This window comes from Lethenteron reissneri, chromosome 2 (assembly GCF_015708825.2).
Source record: "Lethenteron reissneri isolate LAM-NWPU_2019-01 chromosome 2, ASM1570882v1, whole genome shotgun sequence".
In the NCBI taxonomy this organism is placed as follows: Eukaryota; Metazoa; Chordata; class Hyperoartia; order Petromyzontiformes; family Petromyzontidae; genus Lethenteron; species Lethenteron reissneri.
Window position 1 is genome coordinate 60,448 of NC_083780.1, and position 17,266 is coordinate 77,713.

General features: G+C 60.4%; 1 protein-coding gene across 1 annotated transcript in view; it reads left to right on the plus strand.

Annotated features, from left to right (window-relative positions):
• The first annotated feature begins 4,227 nt into the window (after positions 1 to 4,227).
• The window catches only part of LOC133341392 (spidroin-2-like), a 16,138-nt gene continuing 3,099 nt past the window's right edge, over positions 4,228 to 17,266 (plus strand). The window contains exons 1-14 of the mRNA XM_061549960.1: positions 4,228 to 4,253; positions 5,775 to 5,895; positions 5,945 to 6,091; positions 7,878 to 7,998; positions 9,188 to 9,509; positions 9,667 to 9,759; positions 11,388 to 11,580; positions 11,816 to 12,483; positions 12,787 to 12,993; positions 13,339 to 13,526; positions 13,584 to 13,870; positions 14,304 to 14,420; positions 14,801 to 14,920; positions 16,953 to 17,105. Coding sequence (XP_061405944.1) covers positions 4,228 to 4,253; positions 5,775 to 5,895; positions 5,945 to 6,091; positions 7,878 to 7,998; positions 9,188 to 9,509; positions 9,667 to 9,759; positions 11,388 to 11,580; positions 11,816 to 12,483; positions 12,787 to 12,993; positions 13,339 to 13,526; positions 13,584 to 13,870; positions 14,304 to 14,420; positions 14,801 to 14,920; positions 16,953 to 17,105 — 2,763 coding nt within the window. The remainder of the gene's footprint in view (positions 4,254 to 5,774; positions 5,896 to 5,944; positions 6,092 to 7,877; positions 7,999 to 9,187; positions 9,510 to 9,666; positions 9,760 to 11,387; positions 11,581 to 11,815; positions 12,484 to 12,786; positions 12,994 to 13,338; positions 13,527 to 13,583; positions 13,871 to 14,303; positions 14,421 to 14,800; positions 14,921 to 16,952; positions 17,106 to 17,266) is intronic.

Consider the following 17,266-nt stretch of genomic DNA (forward strand, 5'->3'; position numbering starts at 1 on the left):
CACTGGTTCTTCACGTTCTGTAGATGTAGATGTCACCGTTTCTTCACGTTCTGCAGATGTAGATGCCACTGGTTCTTCACGTTCTGTAGATGCCACACCGTTTCTTCATGTTCTGCAGATGTAGATGCCACTGGTTTTTCACGTTCTGTAGATGTAGATGCCATCGTTTCTTCACGTTCTGCAGATGTAGATGCCACTGGTTCTTCACGTTCTGTAGATGTAGATGCCGCCGTTTCTTTACGTTCTTCAGATGTAGATGCCACTGGTTCTTCACGTTCTGTAGATGTAGATGCCGCCGTTTCTTTACGTTCTTCAGATGTAGATGCCACTGGTTCTTCACGTTCTGTAGATGTAGATGCCATCGTTTCTTCACGTTCTGCAGATGTAGATGCCACTGGTTCTTCACGTTCTGTAGATGTAGATGCCGCCGTTTCTTTACGTTCTGCAGATGTAGATGCCACCGTTTCTTCACATTCTGTAGATGTAGATGCCACTGGTTCTTCACGTTCTGTAGATGCCACCATTTCTTCACGTTCTGTAGATGTAGATGCCACTGGTTCTTCACGTTTTATAGGTGTAGATGCCGCCACCGCCATCTATTGCATGGTGGTTGAACTTACGACTCTCGGTCCGAACGGGCAACTGGACATTCGGACCCGGTTTGTTCCTATCTCTGAAAGTTGGTAAGTTGAACGTTCGTAAGTAGAGGAGTCCCTGGATATAGAAGAAGGGAAAAAAAATCCGCCATGTTGAATGCTTGCCTTCACGTTGCCTTGACGACAACCGACCCGTGTGACCTCATCCAGCCAATCGCAGCAGCCCTCTTGCGAGAGCAAACGAGGAACGCGTGTCTCTGAAACGACGTGGTTTTCGATGCGTTTGTCCCCAACGTTCGCCCAACGTTGTTGGACCAACGTTCCACATTTTACTTGGTCGACTCCGGCTGCCTCTTTGTGCCATGTGCACTCACGTCGTCCACTGTGTCTCCATCTGTGCCTTGTCGTCTGGGCGTGTGTGTGTTCGTGTGTGCCTCAAATGAGTACCTGGTGCGGTGTGTAAACATCGCCACTAGGGAGACAAAGGCGGCCGGGCGTGGTGCTGGCCACCCACCCCCTCGTGTACCGTTGCGGCCTTCATAGCTGCTCGCTAACAGCACTTGCCCCTACAGTCTGTTAAGGCTATATGGGGGATCTTTGTCTTGTGTCTGTGCGTTTATATGTGCGCGTGTGCGTTTGTGTGTCTGTGCATTCATATGAGCGTGCGTGTGTGTCTGCGCGTTTATATGTGCGTGTGTGTGTACCTGTGCATGAATGCGTGTGCGCGTGGGTGCATACACACCTTCCTGTGTGTGTCCGTCTATACACCTACACGTGTACGTGCGTGCGTGTGCGTGCGTGCGTGCGTGTGAGCGCCAAACCACACGCGTGCGCGCGTCTGCCGGTACGCGAGTAGCTCCCACACGCACGGGCATGCGCGTGTACGTGCGCGTGTGTGTGCGCGTGTGTGCGTGCGCGTGTGTGCACGCGTCCATTGCAGTGTCGTCGTCGGAAAATGGCGTGAACCGCGTGGAGTCTGTGCCATCTCATGCAGGTCAACCCACCCATGTACTCACCCACTCACCCATGTACTCACCCACCCACCCATGTACCCACCCCACCATGTACTCACCCACCCACCCATGTACTCACCCACCCACCCATGTACCCACCCACCCACCCATGTACTCACCCACCCACCCATGTACTCACCCACCCACCCATGTACTCACCCACCCACCCATGTACTCACCCACCCACCCATGTACCCACCCACCCACCCATGTACTCACCCACCCACCCATGTACTCACCCACCCACCCAGTACCCACCCACCCACCCATGTACTCACCCACCCCCCACCCATGTACTCACCCACCCACCCATCTGTTCACCCACCCACCATGTACTCACCCACCCACCCATGTACTCACCCACCCACCCATGTACTCACCCACCCACCCATGTACTCACCCACCCACCCATGTACTCACCCACTCACCCATGTACTCACCCCCCACCCATGTACTCACCCACCCCCCTGTACTCACCCACCCACCCATGTACTCACCCACCCATGTACTCACCCACCCATGTACTCACCCACTCACCCATGTACTCACCCACCCACCCCATGTACTCACCCACCCACCCATGTACCCCCTACCCATGTACTCACCCACCCACCCACCCTGTACCCACCCGCCCACCCATGTAATCACCCACCCCAACAATTTACTCACCCACCCCACCCATGTACTCACCCACCCATGTACTCAGCCCACCACATCATGTACTCACCCACTCACCCATGTACCCACCCACACATTTACTCACCCACCCATGTACTGACCCACCCACACATTTACTCACCCACTCACCCATTTACTCACCACCCACCCATTTACCTCACCCACACACCATGTCTCACCCACCCACACCCTGGTCCACTCATTCGTACCTCACTCACCCACACCCACCCACCACATAGACCACTCACTCACCCACTCACCACCCATCACGACATCCACTCACGCTCTTTTTATTGCTGCTGATGGATGTTGATGATGCTGATGAGTTGCTGATGTTGTTGATGATGATGCTGATGTTGATTATGCTGATGTTGATGCTGATGATGTTGATGATGTTGTTGATGTTGTTGTTGATGATGATGTTTATGATGTCTTTCTCACTGCTCTGTTTGGTGTGTTTGTGATGATGGTGCTCATAATGGTGGTGCCACTGCTGCCGCTGATGCTTTCTCCTGCTGCTAACTGCTGCTGCTGCTACTACTACTGCTGCTCCTGCTGCTACTACTACTGCTGCTCCTGCTGCTGCTACTGCCTGCTGCTACTGCTGCTACTACTGCTGCTGCTGCTGCTACTGCTGCTTCTTCCTTCTGCTACCCGCTGCTTCTCCTGTGGCTGGAACTGCCTCTCCTGTTGCTGCTGCTACTGCTGCTGCTACTGGCTACTGCTGCTTCTGCTGCTGCTACTACTGGTTCTCCTGCTGCTACTACTGCCTTCTCCTTCTGCTTCTCCTGCTGCTACTGCTTCTCCTGCTGCTACTGCTGCTACTCTGCTGCTGCTGCTGCTTTTCCTGCTGCTACTGCTGCTTCTCCTTACTGCTTCTCCCTGCTACTACTGCTTCTCCTGCTGCTACTACTGCTTCTCCTTACTGCTTCTCCTGCTGCTACTGCTTCTCCTGCTGCTACTGCTGCTACTGCTGCTGCTGCTTTTCCTGCTGCTGCTGCTTCTCCTGCTGCTTCTCCTGCTTCTCCTGCTACTGCTTCTCCTGCTGCTACTGCTGCTGCTGCGACGCAGACTACACGTCGGAGAGCGACAGCTTCAACCCGGGGCTGTGGGAGGAGCAGAGGCAGAGGAGGACGACCGTCGTGTTTGACTGTCAGGACGGCCAGAGGGCGACTCGCACCACGAAAGGTGCACGCTCGCTCACTCACTCACTCACTGGTCGTGTTTGACTGTCAGGACGGGCCAGAGGGCGACTCGCATCACGAGAAGGTGGCACGCTCGCTCACTCACTCTCTCAGTCGCAGTCACTCACTCGCTCTCTCAGTCGCTCACTCACTCGCTCACTCACACTCTCTGTCGCTCGCTCACTCGCTCGCACAGTCACTCGCTCACTCCTCGCTCGCTCACTCACTCAATCGCACAGTCACTCGCTCGCTCACTCGCTCACCCACTCACTCGCACAGTTACTCGCTCACATCTCTCACTCGCTCACTCCCTGGCTCGCTCACTCGCACAGTCACTCGCTCAATCGCTCGCTCGCTCACTCACTGGTCGTGTTCAATTGTCAAGGCGACTCGCACCACGAGAAGATGGCTCGCTCGCTCGCTCGCTCACTCGCTCGTCCACCGTGAACCTCCCACCCCTGCCCCTCCTCACCCCACTCCCGCCGTGGCCCACCTCCACCCCCCTCACACCCCCCCCCAACACCCCCCCCCCCCCCCCCCCACCCCCCCACCAGCTGAAAGCGCCAACTCAAGCGCTACCAACGCCTTCCCGGACGACGTCGCTCGGGGGTGGCGGCGGCAGCGGCGGCGGCCCCGGCGGGCGCCCCCACGTCCACGCCGCTGCGGGGACCCCCGTCACACCACCAGCAGCACCACGGGGGACCAGGAGGAGGAGGACGAGGAGGAGGAGAGGAGAAGGGGCCGCCGCCCCCCAAGATGGGGCAGGCGGCCGCCGTGGGACGGCTCGCCGGGGCCTGCTAGCCAGGCCTCGGCCTGAGCACCCCCCGCCGCCGCCGCCGCCGCCGCCGCCGCTCAAAGCCGCGGCGGCGGCGGTCGGAGCCACGACGGCGCCGGGGCACAGCGCGCCGGACGGTAACGGTGGGGGGCGGGGGGGATGGGGGGGCCGTGGGGGGAGGAAGCGATAGGGGGGGGGGCAGGGGAATGGGACTGGCGGGGGGGCGGTAATCGATGCCTGTGTGTGTGTGTGTCTGTGTGGAGGGATTCCACGTAACTTTGAGATCCTCAACAAGCTCCGTGATAAGAAGGCTCAGCTAATCGAGTCTCTCACCTTTCTGAAGAGATGCCGCGACTCTAAGCTTAATATACGCTGCCAAGCTTGGTGTGTATCATTCAGACGTGTCTTTCTGACAGACCGGTTCTTCACCTGATTTTATTACTTCCTTCTACGTGACCTTTACCGAAAGAACCAAGAAGATGAATCCCTGCAGTCACGAAAGCTTTACATCGAAATTTGAAGCTGGGATGTTCGTAGTAGCTCTGCGACGTTCGCTTTCTGCGGGCCGTTCCCACGTGGTCACCGCGCCGCTCTGAGGGACATCCCAACGGATGCTGGGGTTTCGATTTAAAGCTTTCGTGACTGCAGGGATTCATCTTCTTGGTTCGTTCGGTAAAGTCACGTAGAAGGGAAAATAATAAAATAATAAATAAACATAATAAAATACAATTCTCACGACGTTTCGGCCACACGCAAGCAGCCGTCCTCAGGTGAAGAACAGGTCTGTCGGAAAGACAGCGTCTGAATATGCTAAATTCTCTGTTGATATGCAAATTCCTTTGTCAAGGCGCCCTTCCTCCTCCAACCCAGCTTAATATACGCTGCCAAGCTTGGTGGAGCTCATTCAGACGCTGTCTTTCCGACAGACCTGTTCTTCACCCGAGGACGGCTGCTTGCGTTGTGGCCGAAAACGTCGTGAGAATTGTATTGTATTATGTTTTATTTTTATTATTTTATGTTTCCCTTCTACGTGACTTTACCGAAAGAACCAAGAAGATGGATGCTGGGGTCACGTGACACTACACCGGCCGCCTCCGCCGCCAGGGGGGGGGGGGGGGGAGGAGGGGGGGGAGATAGAAAAATATTTAATTTGCTTTTATTTTGAGCCCCGGTACACGTGGGAGGGGGGTGTGTGGGGGGACACATAACTCCACGGAACACTCCTGGCTTGTAGACAGAAGAGAGAGTTTGGGCTCGAGGTTGAGCGGGGGAGCATGCGAGCTTCATATGGGGAGGGGAAGGTCAGGGAGGAATAGCTCAAGTGAAGGGCGAAAGGGAGAAGGAGGGGGGTGGGTGGGGAGGTAAATATTTAAAACATTTTATTTAACAACACGGAAGAAAGGATGCATTCGCCACGCGACCTCCTCTCGATCGCGCACGATTTCATCGCTTGCCGAAAACTGCTTCGGGGCCACCAACAAATCCCGCACTGTCGCCTGCCACCCCCTCCCCCCACCACCGCTTGCAGCCTCTCCCCGCAAGACCCATGCGCCATCGTCGCCACCGTCTCCGCGGCGACCGGCACCGGCGGCGGCAACAGCTCGTCGTCGCCGCAGGTGGACATCCCCATGACGCACCTGTCGGCGTCGGCGCGCTCCCTGCGGCCCGACCACACCCCCCGCTGGGCGGCTCTCCCAGGGCGCCGCCGCCCTGCTCCACCTCCCGCTCGGCGGTGCCGGTGGCGGTGGTGCCGGATCCCTGGCCGCGGCGACGGCTCGCTGGCGCAGGACGGGAGCGCTCGCTTGCCAGCCCGGAGCCGGAGGGGACGGAGGAACGCGCGGAACGGTGGGCTCCGGGGGGGAGCGGCGGGGGGGGGGGGGAGCGGGCGGTCACGGCCGACCGGGTTCGATGTTTGGCGGGGCGGCTGCGGCGCAAGTCAAATCGGCGGTTGTGTTCTCTCGTTGTCTTGGCGGCAGAAAATGAATGTTCTGGGGCGAGCTACGGAGCGTATTCGAGCAGTGGCCTTTCCCCGGGATACGAACGACCGTACTTTTCGAACGTTCCCCACTCACGAACAAACCACCGTAGAGATGTCTGACTTACGAACATTCCACATTATCAACGAACCACCGCTATGTGTTCGACTTATGACATTCCCCCTACATGAAAGAACCGCCGCTAGGTGCCACAACTTACGAACATTCCGCACTTACAAACGAACCGCCACGAGATGTCCACACTCGCGAACATTCCACACTTACGAACATTCCACACTTACGAACATTCCACACTTACGAACATTCCACACTTGCGAACATTCCACACTTAAGAACATTCCACACTTACGAACGAACCACCGCTATGTGTCCGACTTACGAACATTCCACACTTACGAACGAACCGCCGTGAGGTGTCCGACTTACGAACCTTCTTTACTTATGAACGAACCGCTATGAGCTGTCCGCACTTACGAACATTCCACACTTACAAACAAACCACCGTAGAGATGTCTGCACTTACGAATATTCCCCACTTACGAATAGACCGCAGCAACGTGTCCGACTTACGCACATTCCGCACTTATGAACGAACCACCGCTAGGTGTCCGACTTACGAGCATTCTGCACTTACGAACGAACCCCCATGAGACGTCCACACTTACGAACATTCCACACTTACGAACACTCCACACTTACGAACGAACCCCCGCTAGGTGTCCGACTTACGAACATCCCGCACTTACGAACGAACCGCCGTGAAGTGTCCGACTTATGAACCAGTCTCCACTTATGAACGAACCGCTGTGAGCTGTCCGCACTTACGAACATTCCCCGCTCATAAACAAACCACCATAGGAGATGGTCTGCACTTACGAATATTCCCCACTTACGACAGACCATGGCGACGTGTCCGACTTACGAACATTCCGCACGTACGAACGAACTACCGCTAGGTGTCCAACTTACGAACATTCTACACTTATGAACGAACCACCGCTAGGTGTCTGACTTACGAGCATTCCGCACTTACGAACGAACCACCGTTATGTGTTCGACTTACCAACATTCCGCACTTACGAACGAACCCCCGCGAGACGTCCCGCATTTGCGAACGTACCTGGCATCGGTTGAAGGGGGCGCCAGGACGCGACGCCGTACGAAGGTCATCCATCTCCCACCGGGAAAGTAAAACCCGCTATGGTCTGCGCTCCTTTAACGGACGAGGAGGAGGAGGAGCGGGGGGAAGAGGAGGAGGACACCAACTCTCTCGCTTTGCTGAGGCCCTCTCATCGTTGCTTAGCAGACCTCGAAATTGGCATCTCGAGCTCGTGAGCCTCGTTGCTGCTCCTGCCGCTGCCATCATCACCCCTCGCAAGGATCGGCAGAATCAGGAGCTAAGCTTGGCGTGTCGAGTTCCTGCTAAGCCCGAAGGGCGAAAAGATCGTTCACTGATGGTCAAGTGCCGGGCAAGAGGAGCTTTTGCTGTACTGTTGTTGTAGTTGTTGTTGTTGTGGAGCGCAACAGCGGAGGGATATTTATGCCGGCAACTTGCGTTGTCACCAAAGTCACCACGGCTCTCTGACCCCTCCCCCCCTCCCCCCCCCCCCCCCCCCCCCCCACTGGCTGCTCAGGACTCGCCGAGCGACGGCTTCCTGCTGCTCCACGGGAAGGGCGCCGAGGGGCGTCTGCTGGAGGGCAGGAAGTCCCCGCTCCCCCCCGCCGGGGGTTTCAGCAACTCCGACAGCCAGAAAGGTGCTCGCCCACCAGCCTCTCCCACACCATGTCCCCAACCCCCCCCCCCCCCCCCCCACCACCGGGTTGAAAGGCTCACAGAAGCCGACGTCCCCCACGCTGCTCATGGGGAGGCCCCGCGGAAGAGGGACGACCCCCCCCCTCCCGATAGGCTCCTCGCTTTGTAGTCGTCCCCCGCGGGCCAACCTGTCGTAGCGGCCGTGGCCTCGGGAAAGTAAAAATAAAAATAGAAATACCGTTTAAATGCCGGACGGGGTTTGACGGCGCCGTGGGCGACGACGAGGGCTCGAGACGGAGTGGCAGCCAGAGGGAGATTGATTGGAGCGACGAATTGCGGCGTGGTGGGACCGCAAGGGATGGTCAGCGGCGACGCGCGTGGGGGTTGGGGGTTGGGGAGGGAGGCTTTGATCCAGCAGTGATGGAGAGAGAGCGAGAGAGCGGGGAGAGGTGCGGGGAGGGGGGGCGACGGGGAACCACAGACCGAGCGAGGCGGGATGCAGCGGGTGCCACAATTGCCTGAGCTCTGCGGTCCTCTCTACGTTAAGATTCGGCAGCCAACAATCGCCCGAGTAAGTTGCAGCAGGGTGGTGGGTGTCCTCCCCCCCCCCCCCCGTCCCCGTTCACCGACGAATCTCGTGAACGCGAGCGAGCGAGGGTCCGGTGGCGATGTCGTTGTTATTAGAGAGGCGTAGCGGCGGCGCCGTTACTCGCCGCCCCCTCCACGCGTGGCCTTGTGGGAGCCTGGTACCGGTAAACTCAGTTTAGTTCAGTTGATCTTCCGATTCAGTACGCGTGTACGTCATCGGAAGGGAATGAGTTCAGATGTCAGGTAGTCGGTCAGTGTATGCCGATGGTGACAACAACGGCGATGATGACAATGATGATGATGACAATGATGACGAAGACGACGATGATGACGACAATGACGACGATGATGACGATGGTGACAATGACGACGATGATGATGACAATGATGATGATGACGATGACGACGACCATGATGACGACAACGACGATGATGATCACGATGAAGACGACGATAACGACAATGACGATGATAATGATAACAACGAACACTACAACGACGATAACGACGACGACGATAACGACGACGACAACGACGATGACTACCACGGTGACTACGACGACGACGACGAGGCCGTGAGCTCGTCTCCACCTCGTCCCTCAGGCTCGGGGAACGAGTCCCCTGCCGCGCCACTGGGAAAGCCGGCGGGCGTCTTCCGGCAGGACGCCGTCGCCGCCCTGCGCTCCCGCGCCACCGACGGCTTTTCCGGCTCAGATTCGGCTCCCGAGATTCTCAGTCGCCGCCGGATCAGCCGGGAAGCGGCGCCGCCCGCCCCGGGACGGACGTCCGATGTCGCCAACGGCCACCACCGCCGTGCGACGCCGTCGGCGGTGGCCGCGGCCGAGAGCCGCGGACGACGCGGCCAGCTCCGCCAGCTCCGTGTCGCCACCGGCGGCGGCCGCGGAGCAGATGGCGAGCCGGGACAGCTCGCTCAGCTCCGAGTCGTCCGTGCAGCAGCAGCAGACGCAGACGCAGCAGACGCAGCAGCAGCAGCACAGGCAGTTGCAGAGGCGGCACCCAGCAGAAGCAGGAGACGCAGAGCTCCTGAGTTCAGTGTCGCCGACGATGGCGCACGGCGGCAGCGCCCTCGGCAGCACGGAGAGCAGCGACTCGGACTCCGCGAGGCCGCGGCGGCGCGGGCGGCCGCGGCGCGGGCGCGGCGGCGCCAACGACGGGTGAGACGGAGCGGGGTGGGGGGCTGTGGGGGGGGGGGCTTGTGGGGGGGGGGCTGTGGGGGGGGGCGCTGTGGGGGTTGCGCTGGAAGTGGGGGGGTCTCGATCGTCGCATGGATTTTTCGCAAAATGTACGATTATTGTTGTATTCATCTTCTTGGTTCTTTCGGTAAAGTCACGTAGACGGGAGAAAACTAAAAGACAAAAATGTACATAATAAAATATAATAATACAATAATAAATAATACGAAATTATGTGTATTGTTTGTCTCTCCGGGTCCGCGTGTCGACGATGAGCTCAGTTGGGCCTGACCTGCATGTCGAGTTTGCAGCACAGGTTATTTACCGCCCCCGGCTCCTCGCTTATTTGCCCTCAATGTCATATTTACTTTTGTACCAGTTGAAAGGGTAAACACCTATTACTATATTTTGCCACTGGTCATAGTGTAAATGCTTACCCCGAGCTCTCAATACTCTGATAGGGCGCTGTCTTTGAGTTGTACGCCTTTTGGCGTCATCTGGTCCAACACCATGTGAGACTAGGCTCTAAGAAAAGCTGTCTCGGGTTGTGGACCAATCAACTTCAAGGACAGTGCATATCATTATTATCATCAGAGTTGTTTATTTTTGTTTGCATTTTGACTTCCTCCCCACCCACCCTCTCTATTCCTGGCTCCACCCCCCTCCCTCATCTATATAAACCCCTGGTACTAGCAGCTACTTTGCCCACTTCAGCAACTGTTTTTTGCGGTGGTTGTCCCACCCGATGACGGACGCTTGCGTACGAAACGTCGTGATTTAATTTATTTAATTATTTTACCTACGTGACTTTACCGACAGAACCAAAGAGTATGGTTACAGTACGTTGCTCGGTAGGCCTCGCCTGGTCAATCAATAGTTGAGTCTGTGGATCTTTATTTGTCTCTATGGGTCTCCCTAATATCTCTGTGCCTTTGGAGTGTTTGGCTGCTATCATTTGTGGTCAGGTCGTTTCTGGTAAAATATTGGTAAATACATCTAGTTTAGTCTGTGGGTCTCCATGGGTCTCTTATATCTCGATGGGTCTCTATGAATCTACGTGTCCTCTATGGGTTTCTTTATATCTCTCGATGGGCCTCTATGAATCTATGGGTCTCTAGGGTCCTCTATGTAACTCGATGGGTCTCTTTAGATATCTTATGGGTCTCTATGGGTCTCTCTATGCACCTCTGTGCATTTATTTGGCTGCTGCTATACATTTCCACGTGACATGATAAGCCACTGTTCGGAAGCGACCTGTTTGGTTTCGTTGCCTTCCCCCTCCCCTCCACCTCTGACTAGCACGGTTGACTACGTGCGGTGCGAAAGAATTTAATCGCGCGCAGCGCACGGATGAGTGTACCGTCGCGTTCAAAAGCTCACTTACACGTGCAGTACCCTGTTCGTGACCACGTGCTTCGCCAGGGCCTCGCTGGGGTCAGACTGGTCCGAGGAGGACAACGAGGAGGAGGAGGAGGAGGAGGAAGAAAGAGGAGGATGAGGAGGAGGAAGAGGAGGAAGAGGAGGAGGAGGAAGACGACCTAGCCCCGTCCCAACCGGCTCCCGGCATGGGCATCGGCCACCACCACGACGACGACGACGACGACGAGGAGGAGAGGAGGAGGGCGACAGCAAGTCCCCGAGGCGAGCGAGCTGGGCACCAGCCCCGAGTACGAGCAGATCCACTCGGCCGAGACGATCGAGGCCATCTTCAACGACCGCGGCATCTACGCGCTGGAAACGACCGACTTCACCACGCCCGTGCCGCCCAACGCCGGCGCCGGCGCGAGGCCCGGGACGGCGGCGGTGGCCGCCGGCGGCGGCGCGGGTCTCTCGGGGGCGGCGGCGGCGGCCGCAGCCGATGGCCGCGGCGGCCGCGGGGAATAAATCGTTGATGGGAGCGGCGGCGGCGGCGGTGGCCGGATGCGGCCCGACGACGAACAGTGCCGCCGTGGCGACCAGGGACGCGGTCGCCGCGACGATCGAGCGGGAGCGGCGGAGCGGCTGAGCACACAGCACAGCGAGAGCGGCGGCGCGGCAGGCGGGAGCGGCGGCGATTCTGACGGCTGTGGCGACGAGGCCCGGCCGGCGGCGAGCGGAGAAGTCGTCGAGCCTGTGGGACGCGCGTCCCGAGCGGCTCGCGCCGTCGAGCGGCGCGGCCAGCGCCGCCGGCAGCCTCCGGCACCGCCCGGCGGGGGCGTCGGCGTTCGACGCGTACGGCGACGGCGCCGGTGCCGGCGCGGCTGCGGCGATGGCCGTCGTTCCGGAGCCTGCCGGCTACGCCCCGCGGCGTTCCCCCCGCCCGCTTCTCGGTTTCTCGCCGCCAGCTCGTCCCTCCGACGCCCGTAGCCCAAATTACAGCGCCGCCCAGCAGCAACCGGCAGATGGCGACGATGTCGACGGCGGCGGCGGCGTCGGGCGCGCTCCGCTGCTGTCCGGGAGCCGGGCCTCGGCCTTCGCTCAGGCCCCTCCCAAGGGCCCCGCTGGGCAGCTCGGTGAGCGTCTCCACGTTCCCGCAGAGCGCGCCGAGGTGGCCACCGCGGGGCCCGGTGCGGTGGCTCAGCGCACCGTGTCGGCGGCGCCGGGCGGTGTCGGCGGCGGAGGAGGAGGGGCATACGGCTTCGCGACGGCGCTCTGGCCCGGCGACGGGGGAGAGCGGCGTAAAGCCGGGGGGCTGTTCCACGGCACGGGAGGGCGACGGCGTCGCGGGCAAGGTGGGGCCGCGCTTGATGCTGCTGGGACGCATGCGCGGCGGCGGCAACGGCGGTAACGGCAACGGCGGCGGTAACGGCGGTAACGGCAACGGCGGCGGTAACGGCAACGGAGGGGGCGGCGGGTGGCGGCGGGCGTAACGGCCAGCGCAGCCTCCACCACAATCTCCAGCAGCACCTCCACCACCACCTCCTCCACCACCACCAGCAGCGCGGTGGCGGTGGCGGCGGCAGCGACGACGAGGAGCGCTCGCCGCTGCTGATGAGTCGCAGCTCGGAGGAGCTGTCCCCCGAGCGGCAGCACCGGGCGCCGGCGGGCCGCGCCGGCGCCCGCCGTGGCCGGCGGAGCGGGCCCCCCGACGCGGCCCTCGGGGGCCCGGCCGCCCCTCGGCAAATCGTTCAGCTTCACCGAGGTGGACTCGGGCACCCTCCTCCTGCGGGCTTACGGCATCGAGACGGACTGCACCAGCTTCGGGCCCAGCTCGCAGTCCCAGCAACAACAGCAGCGGCAACAGCAGCAGCAGCAGCTGCCGTCGTCGTCGTTGGTCGTCGTCCCTCCTCCAGCACCACCAGCAGCAGCAGCAGCAGCAGCATCCGCGGCACGGCCTCGCCGCGCACCACTTGTCGGTGGTGGTGGCGGCATCGCGCAGGGGCTCGGGCGGCGAGCACGTGGGCATGACACGAAGCCTCTCGGTGTCCGCTGCTCGACGAGGAGGACGAGCTGGAGGAGGCGGCGGCGGCAGGCGGCGCAGGCGGCGCCGGCGGCGAACGACGGCGGCGGCGGCGACGGTCGTGTCGCGGCGGCACGGCGCCACCGGGAGCTGCCCCCCTGCTCGCCGTTGCTCCGGCGCAGGGGTCAGGATGGTGAGCTACTACCCCTCGGCTACGAGGACCTCGGCTCCGACTGGCTGGAGGAGCTGCCGTCCATCTCGCCCCAAGGCGCGCGCCGTCAAGACCTCCTCGCTGTGGGCGCCGGCCCAGGGGTTCGGGCCCCACGCCGCTGCCGGCTCCGGCGCCGCTGCCGCAGCCGCCGCGGCCGCCGTTGGCCGCCGCCGCCGCGTCTCGGCGTCGTCGTCGTCGTCTCTCTCGGCCAATCAGAAGCCTGCTTCGTCACCGAACCGCTTCACCGGCAGGAGGGCTGGGACTCTAGCGCTGGCGACCAATCAGGCGGCGGCCCGCGGCCAGCCACGCGGTGGCGGCGACGGCCAATCACGGGGCTGCCGGCGGCGGCTCCGCCGGCGGTGGCTCATCGACGAGTGACTGCGGCGCAGAGGAGGGCGGCGATGGAGAGGATCAACTCGCTGGCCGGTGCCGCCGGCGCGCTCCGACAGCTACGGCAGGATCGGGCGTTTGCGGCGGGCGGACAGCCGTCGGGGCCCGATCCGGTAGAGGATTGGGCAGCAGCACAGCAGCACACAGCGGTCACCAGCCTCTATCTGCACAACTCCCCGCTTTCCCCGCGTGCAAGAGGTGGAGTACGTGAACATCAAGAAGACGGAATCGGCGGCGCAGCATCAGCACCTTCAGCAGCCAGCAGCATTTTAGTTTCAGCCAAGCGGAACTGGCGAGTGCCCTGTCCCAGCAGCAGCACACAGCAGCAGCAGCAACAGCAGCACAGGTTTGCGGCCGAGACGCAGTCTTACGCCAACAAATACGCGGGCGCGCAAGCAATGATGGCACACTACCAACAGCAGCAGCAGCTCCAGCAGCAACAGCAGCAGCAGCACACAGCAGCCGATCCGAGGCCGCCTGGAGAGGCAAAGCAGCCTGTTTGGCGGCGGAGGGAACTACAGCCCGCTGTCGCCCGCGCCCCCCAAGACGCCCGTGTCACCGCCGGCGAGCGAGAGCGACCACGAGTACGTGAACTTCTCAAGCGCGGGCGGTACGCCGGTGGACACCGCCTCCGGCTGGTCTGGGGCGAGCGCCGGGTGGACGGTGTCCGGGAGGGGCAGCAGCAGCAGCAGCAGCAGCAGGGCACGGGCGCGCGCCCGCGAGGACAGTTGCACAGCATGCGCAGCTACAGCGTCGACGAGAGTTTCGCTCCGATATCGAGGCCCTTCCTCTTACATCACCAGCAGCAGCAGCAACAGCAGCAGCAGCAGCAACAACAGCAGCAGCAACAGCACGCGGGCTATCCGCAAGTGTTACCTCCACACCACCCGCACCACCCGCACCACCACCAGCACAGCAGCAGCACAACCTGCAGCACCAGCAGCACCAGCAGTATCTGCAGCAGCTGCAGCAGCAACAGCAACAACAGCAGCAGCAGCAACAGCCGGGCGTTCGGGCCGGGCCTGGAGCATGCGCGCTCCGAGCGGGACCTCGTGCAAATGGGCGCCCGCGGCCTGGGGGGCAGCGGAGCCGCCTGGAGCAGCCAGAGGGAGTCACGCGAGCGCCTCGTGATGAGGCGGAGCGACTATGGCGTGCTCGCCAAGGTGGGGGCTTGTGGTGGTGGTGGTGGTGGTTGTGGTGGTGATGGTGTTGGTCCAGCTAAAACGCAGCAGGTTGGCACAGTAGGGGGGGGGTGGGTATAGCTGGTGGTGTGCGTCTACTGGTCATCTCAAGTCAGTTTCACTGAGATGACCGGTAGATGCACCTAGCCTTGCACAGTAGGGTTACAGCTGGTGGTGTGCATCTACCCGGTCATCTCAAGTCAGCCAACCCATGGCACCTGCTGGGTCTGTCCCGAGACCTCCTGTCAGCGAGCCTTCGACACTTCACGTGGCCTCAAAGTGCACCTGGCCTGGCACAGACGCCGTGGCCAGTTAGTGGCGAATGGCGAGTATTGGTTATTGGTCCAGCAAAAACAACCTCCTACCTCCTCAGTGGTGCCGGACGGTAACGCTGTGGTGGATGTGGGCAATGCCATGGGCACGAAGGCCAATTCCAATCGGCTGCACACCTCCTGGCTCTCGTCGCCACCACAGCGGCCAACGGGGGCTCTGGGCGGATGCGAGGGGCTGGTGACCCCTCCACCTTCAATTGCATTACCACGGAAATTGGTGTAAAATATCGAACTAAGCTTGTGCGGGAGGCCCCGGGGTGACAGGCGTCTATGACGTCTTCTGGCCAAACCCCCTTTGGCGGAGCCAGAAGACTGAACCCGTACCCTCGTGGTTCCTCCAGAAACGGTAATAAAACCTCTACGAGTGGCCACGTGGAATGTCCCAACGCTCACTGTGGAGGAGAGGCTGCCTCTCCTTTGTCGGGAGCTAGACCTGTACTGCTTGGATCTCTGTGGTTGTTCAGGAAATCCGGTGAACTGGGTCTGGCTCCAGTCACCGTGAGGGGTGGACAGTCCTCTACCCGAGGCAGGAGACTGCCAAACAACAGGGAGTGGCTCTTCTTCTGAACAAAAGAATGAAGGGGGCGTGGTGAGGTGTGGGAAGCTGTAAGCTCCAGGCTACTGGAGCTTACAGCTTACACCCCCACCGAAGATGAACATTAGTGGAGCGATACAGGCAAGGCCGATGAGTCAGATGCCTTCTATGACCTCCTGTTGTTACAGGTGCTAGCTACTGTGGCCCCTCAGGATAAAGTCATCCTGTTGGGGCCACTATGTATGCTGATGATCTGGTGATTGCTGCTCACTCAGAGAAGTAGTTGGAGGCGCTGCTGCTTGACCTGGAGCGTGCTACTAAGTGGTGGGGCCTTACCATGTGCCCCTCCAAAACTAAGCACCTGCCTGGGTATTTTGTGGCATCAAACACTCCACCCCCCTCAACTCCCCATTGCCGTGGCATTTGTCGTGTGCCAGAGTGCCGGCCTTCATAGGCGCTCGCTAGCAGCACTTGCCCCTACAGTCTGTTAAATACAGGGGGGATCTTTGTCTTCGTGTATCTGTGCCTATGTTTGAGGTGGGGGAGCGGTAGTGTAGCCGTTAGCGCGCTGCGATACGAACCTGACGGCCCGAGTTGGATTCCCCTCACGGCCAACAACACCGGCGACGATTATCTGAACCGGTCCTGGGCCTTCCCTAGGTTAACTCAGCCTCAAATGAGTACCTGGAGTGCAGTTGGGCAAACATCGCCTACTCGGGAGACAAAGGCGACCGGATGTTGACGCTGGCCACCCCTTCGTGCGCCTTCATAGGCACTGCCACTCGCTCGCTAACTGCACCTGCCCCCGACAGTATGTTGAGGCTACACGGGCGATCTTTGTCTCTCTAGTGTGTGTTGTGCCGCGATGCACGTGCCCCCCTTTCTCCCCATTACTTGCAATTTCGGGCAGATATGAACCCTGGCACGCTCCGAGTGTGGGATGTGCATCGGCGCGCACGCACGCGGCGTGTAAACATCGCCACTGGGGAGACAAAGGCGGCCGCGCGTGGTTCTGACAACACCGCACCCCCCCCCCCCCCTCGTTGCGCCGCAGTGTCCGGCTCTTCACAGCGCACTTGCCCCGACACTCTGTTGGGGGTCACACCGGGGTGGGTGGGGATCTTTGCGTGTTTGCGTGCGCCGCCAGCACCCGTCGCAGCTGAGCGTGGCGAGCAACCCGTCCTTCGAGCCGGACCTGGGCCTCACCTCTCCGCGCGGCGCCGGTGGGGGTCCCGTGCCCCCCACGCCGTCCGTGCCTCCTTCGCCGGCTCCCCCATCGGGACTCGCCGCCCGGCTCCCAGCGACGCAGCAGCAGCAGCATCAGCAGCAGCAGCAGCAGCATCATCAGGCAGCGACGTCAAACGTACGACGTCACGTCTTGCAACTCAATTTTTAAATCCTTTATATTAAGTTCACTCGCTTGCTTGCGCGCTTACGACCGTGCAAATCTTTCGGTCGTTT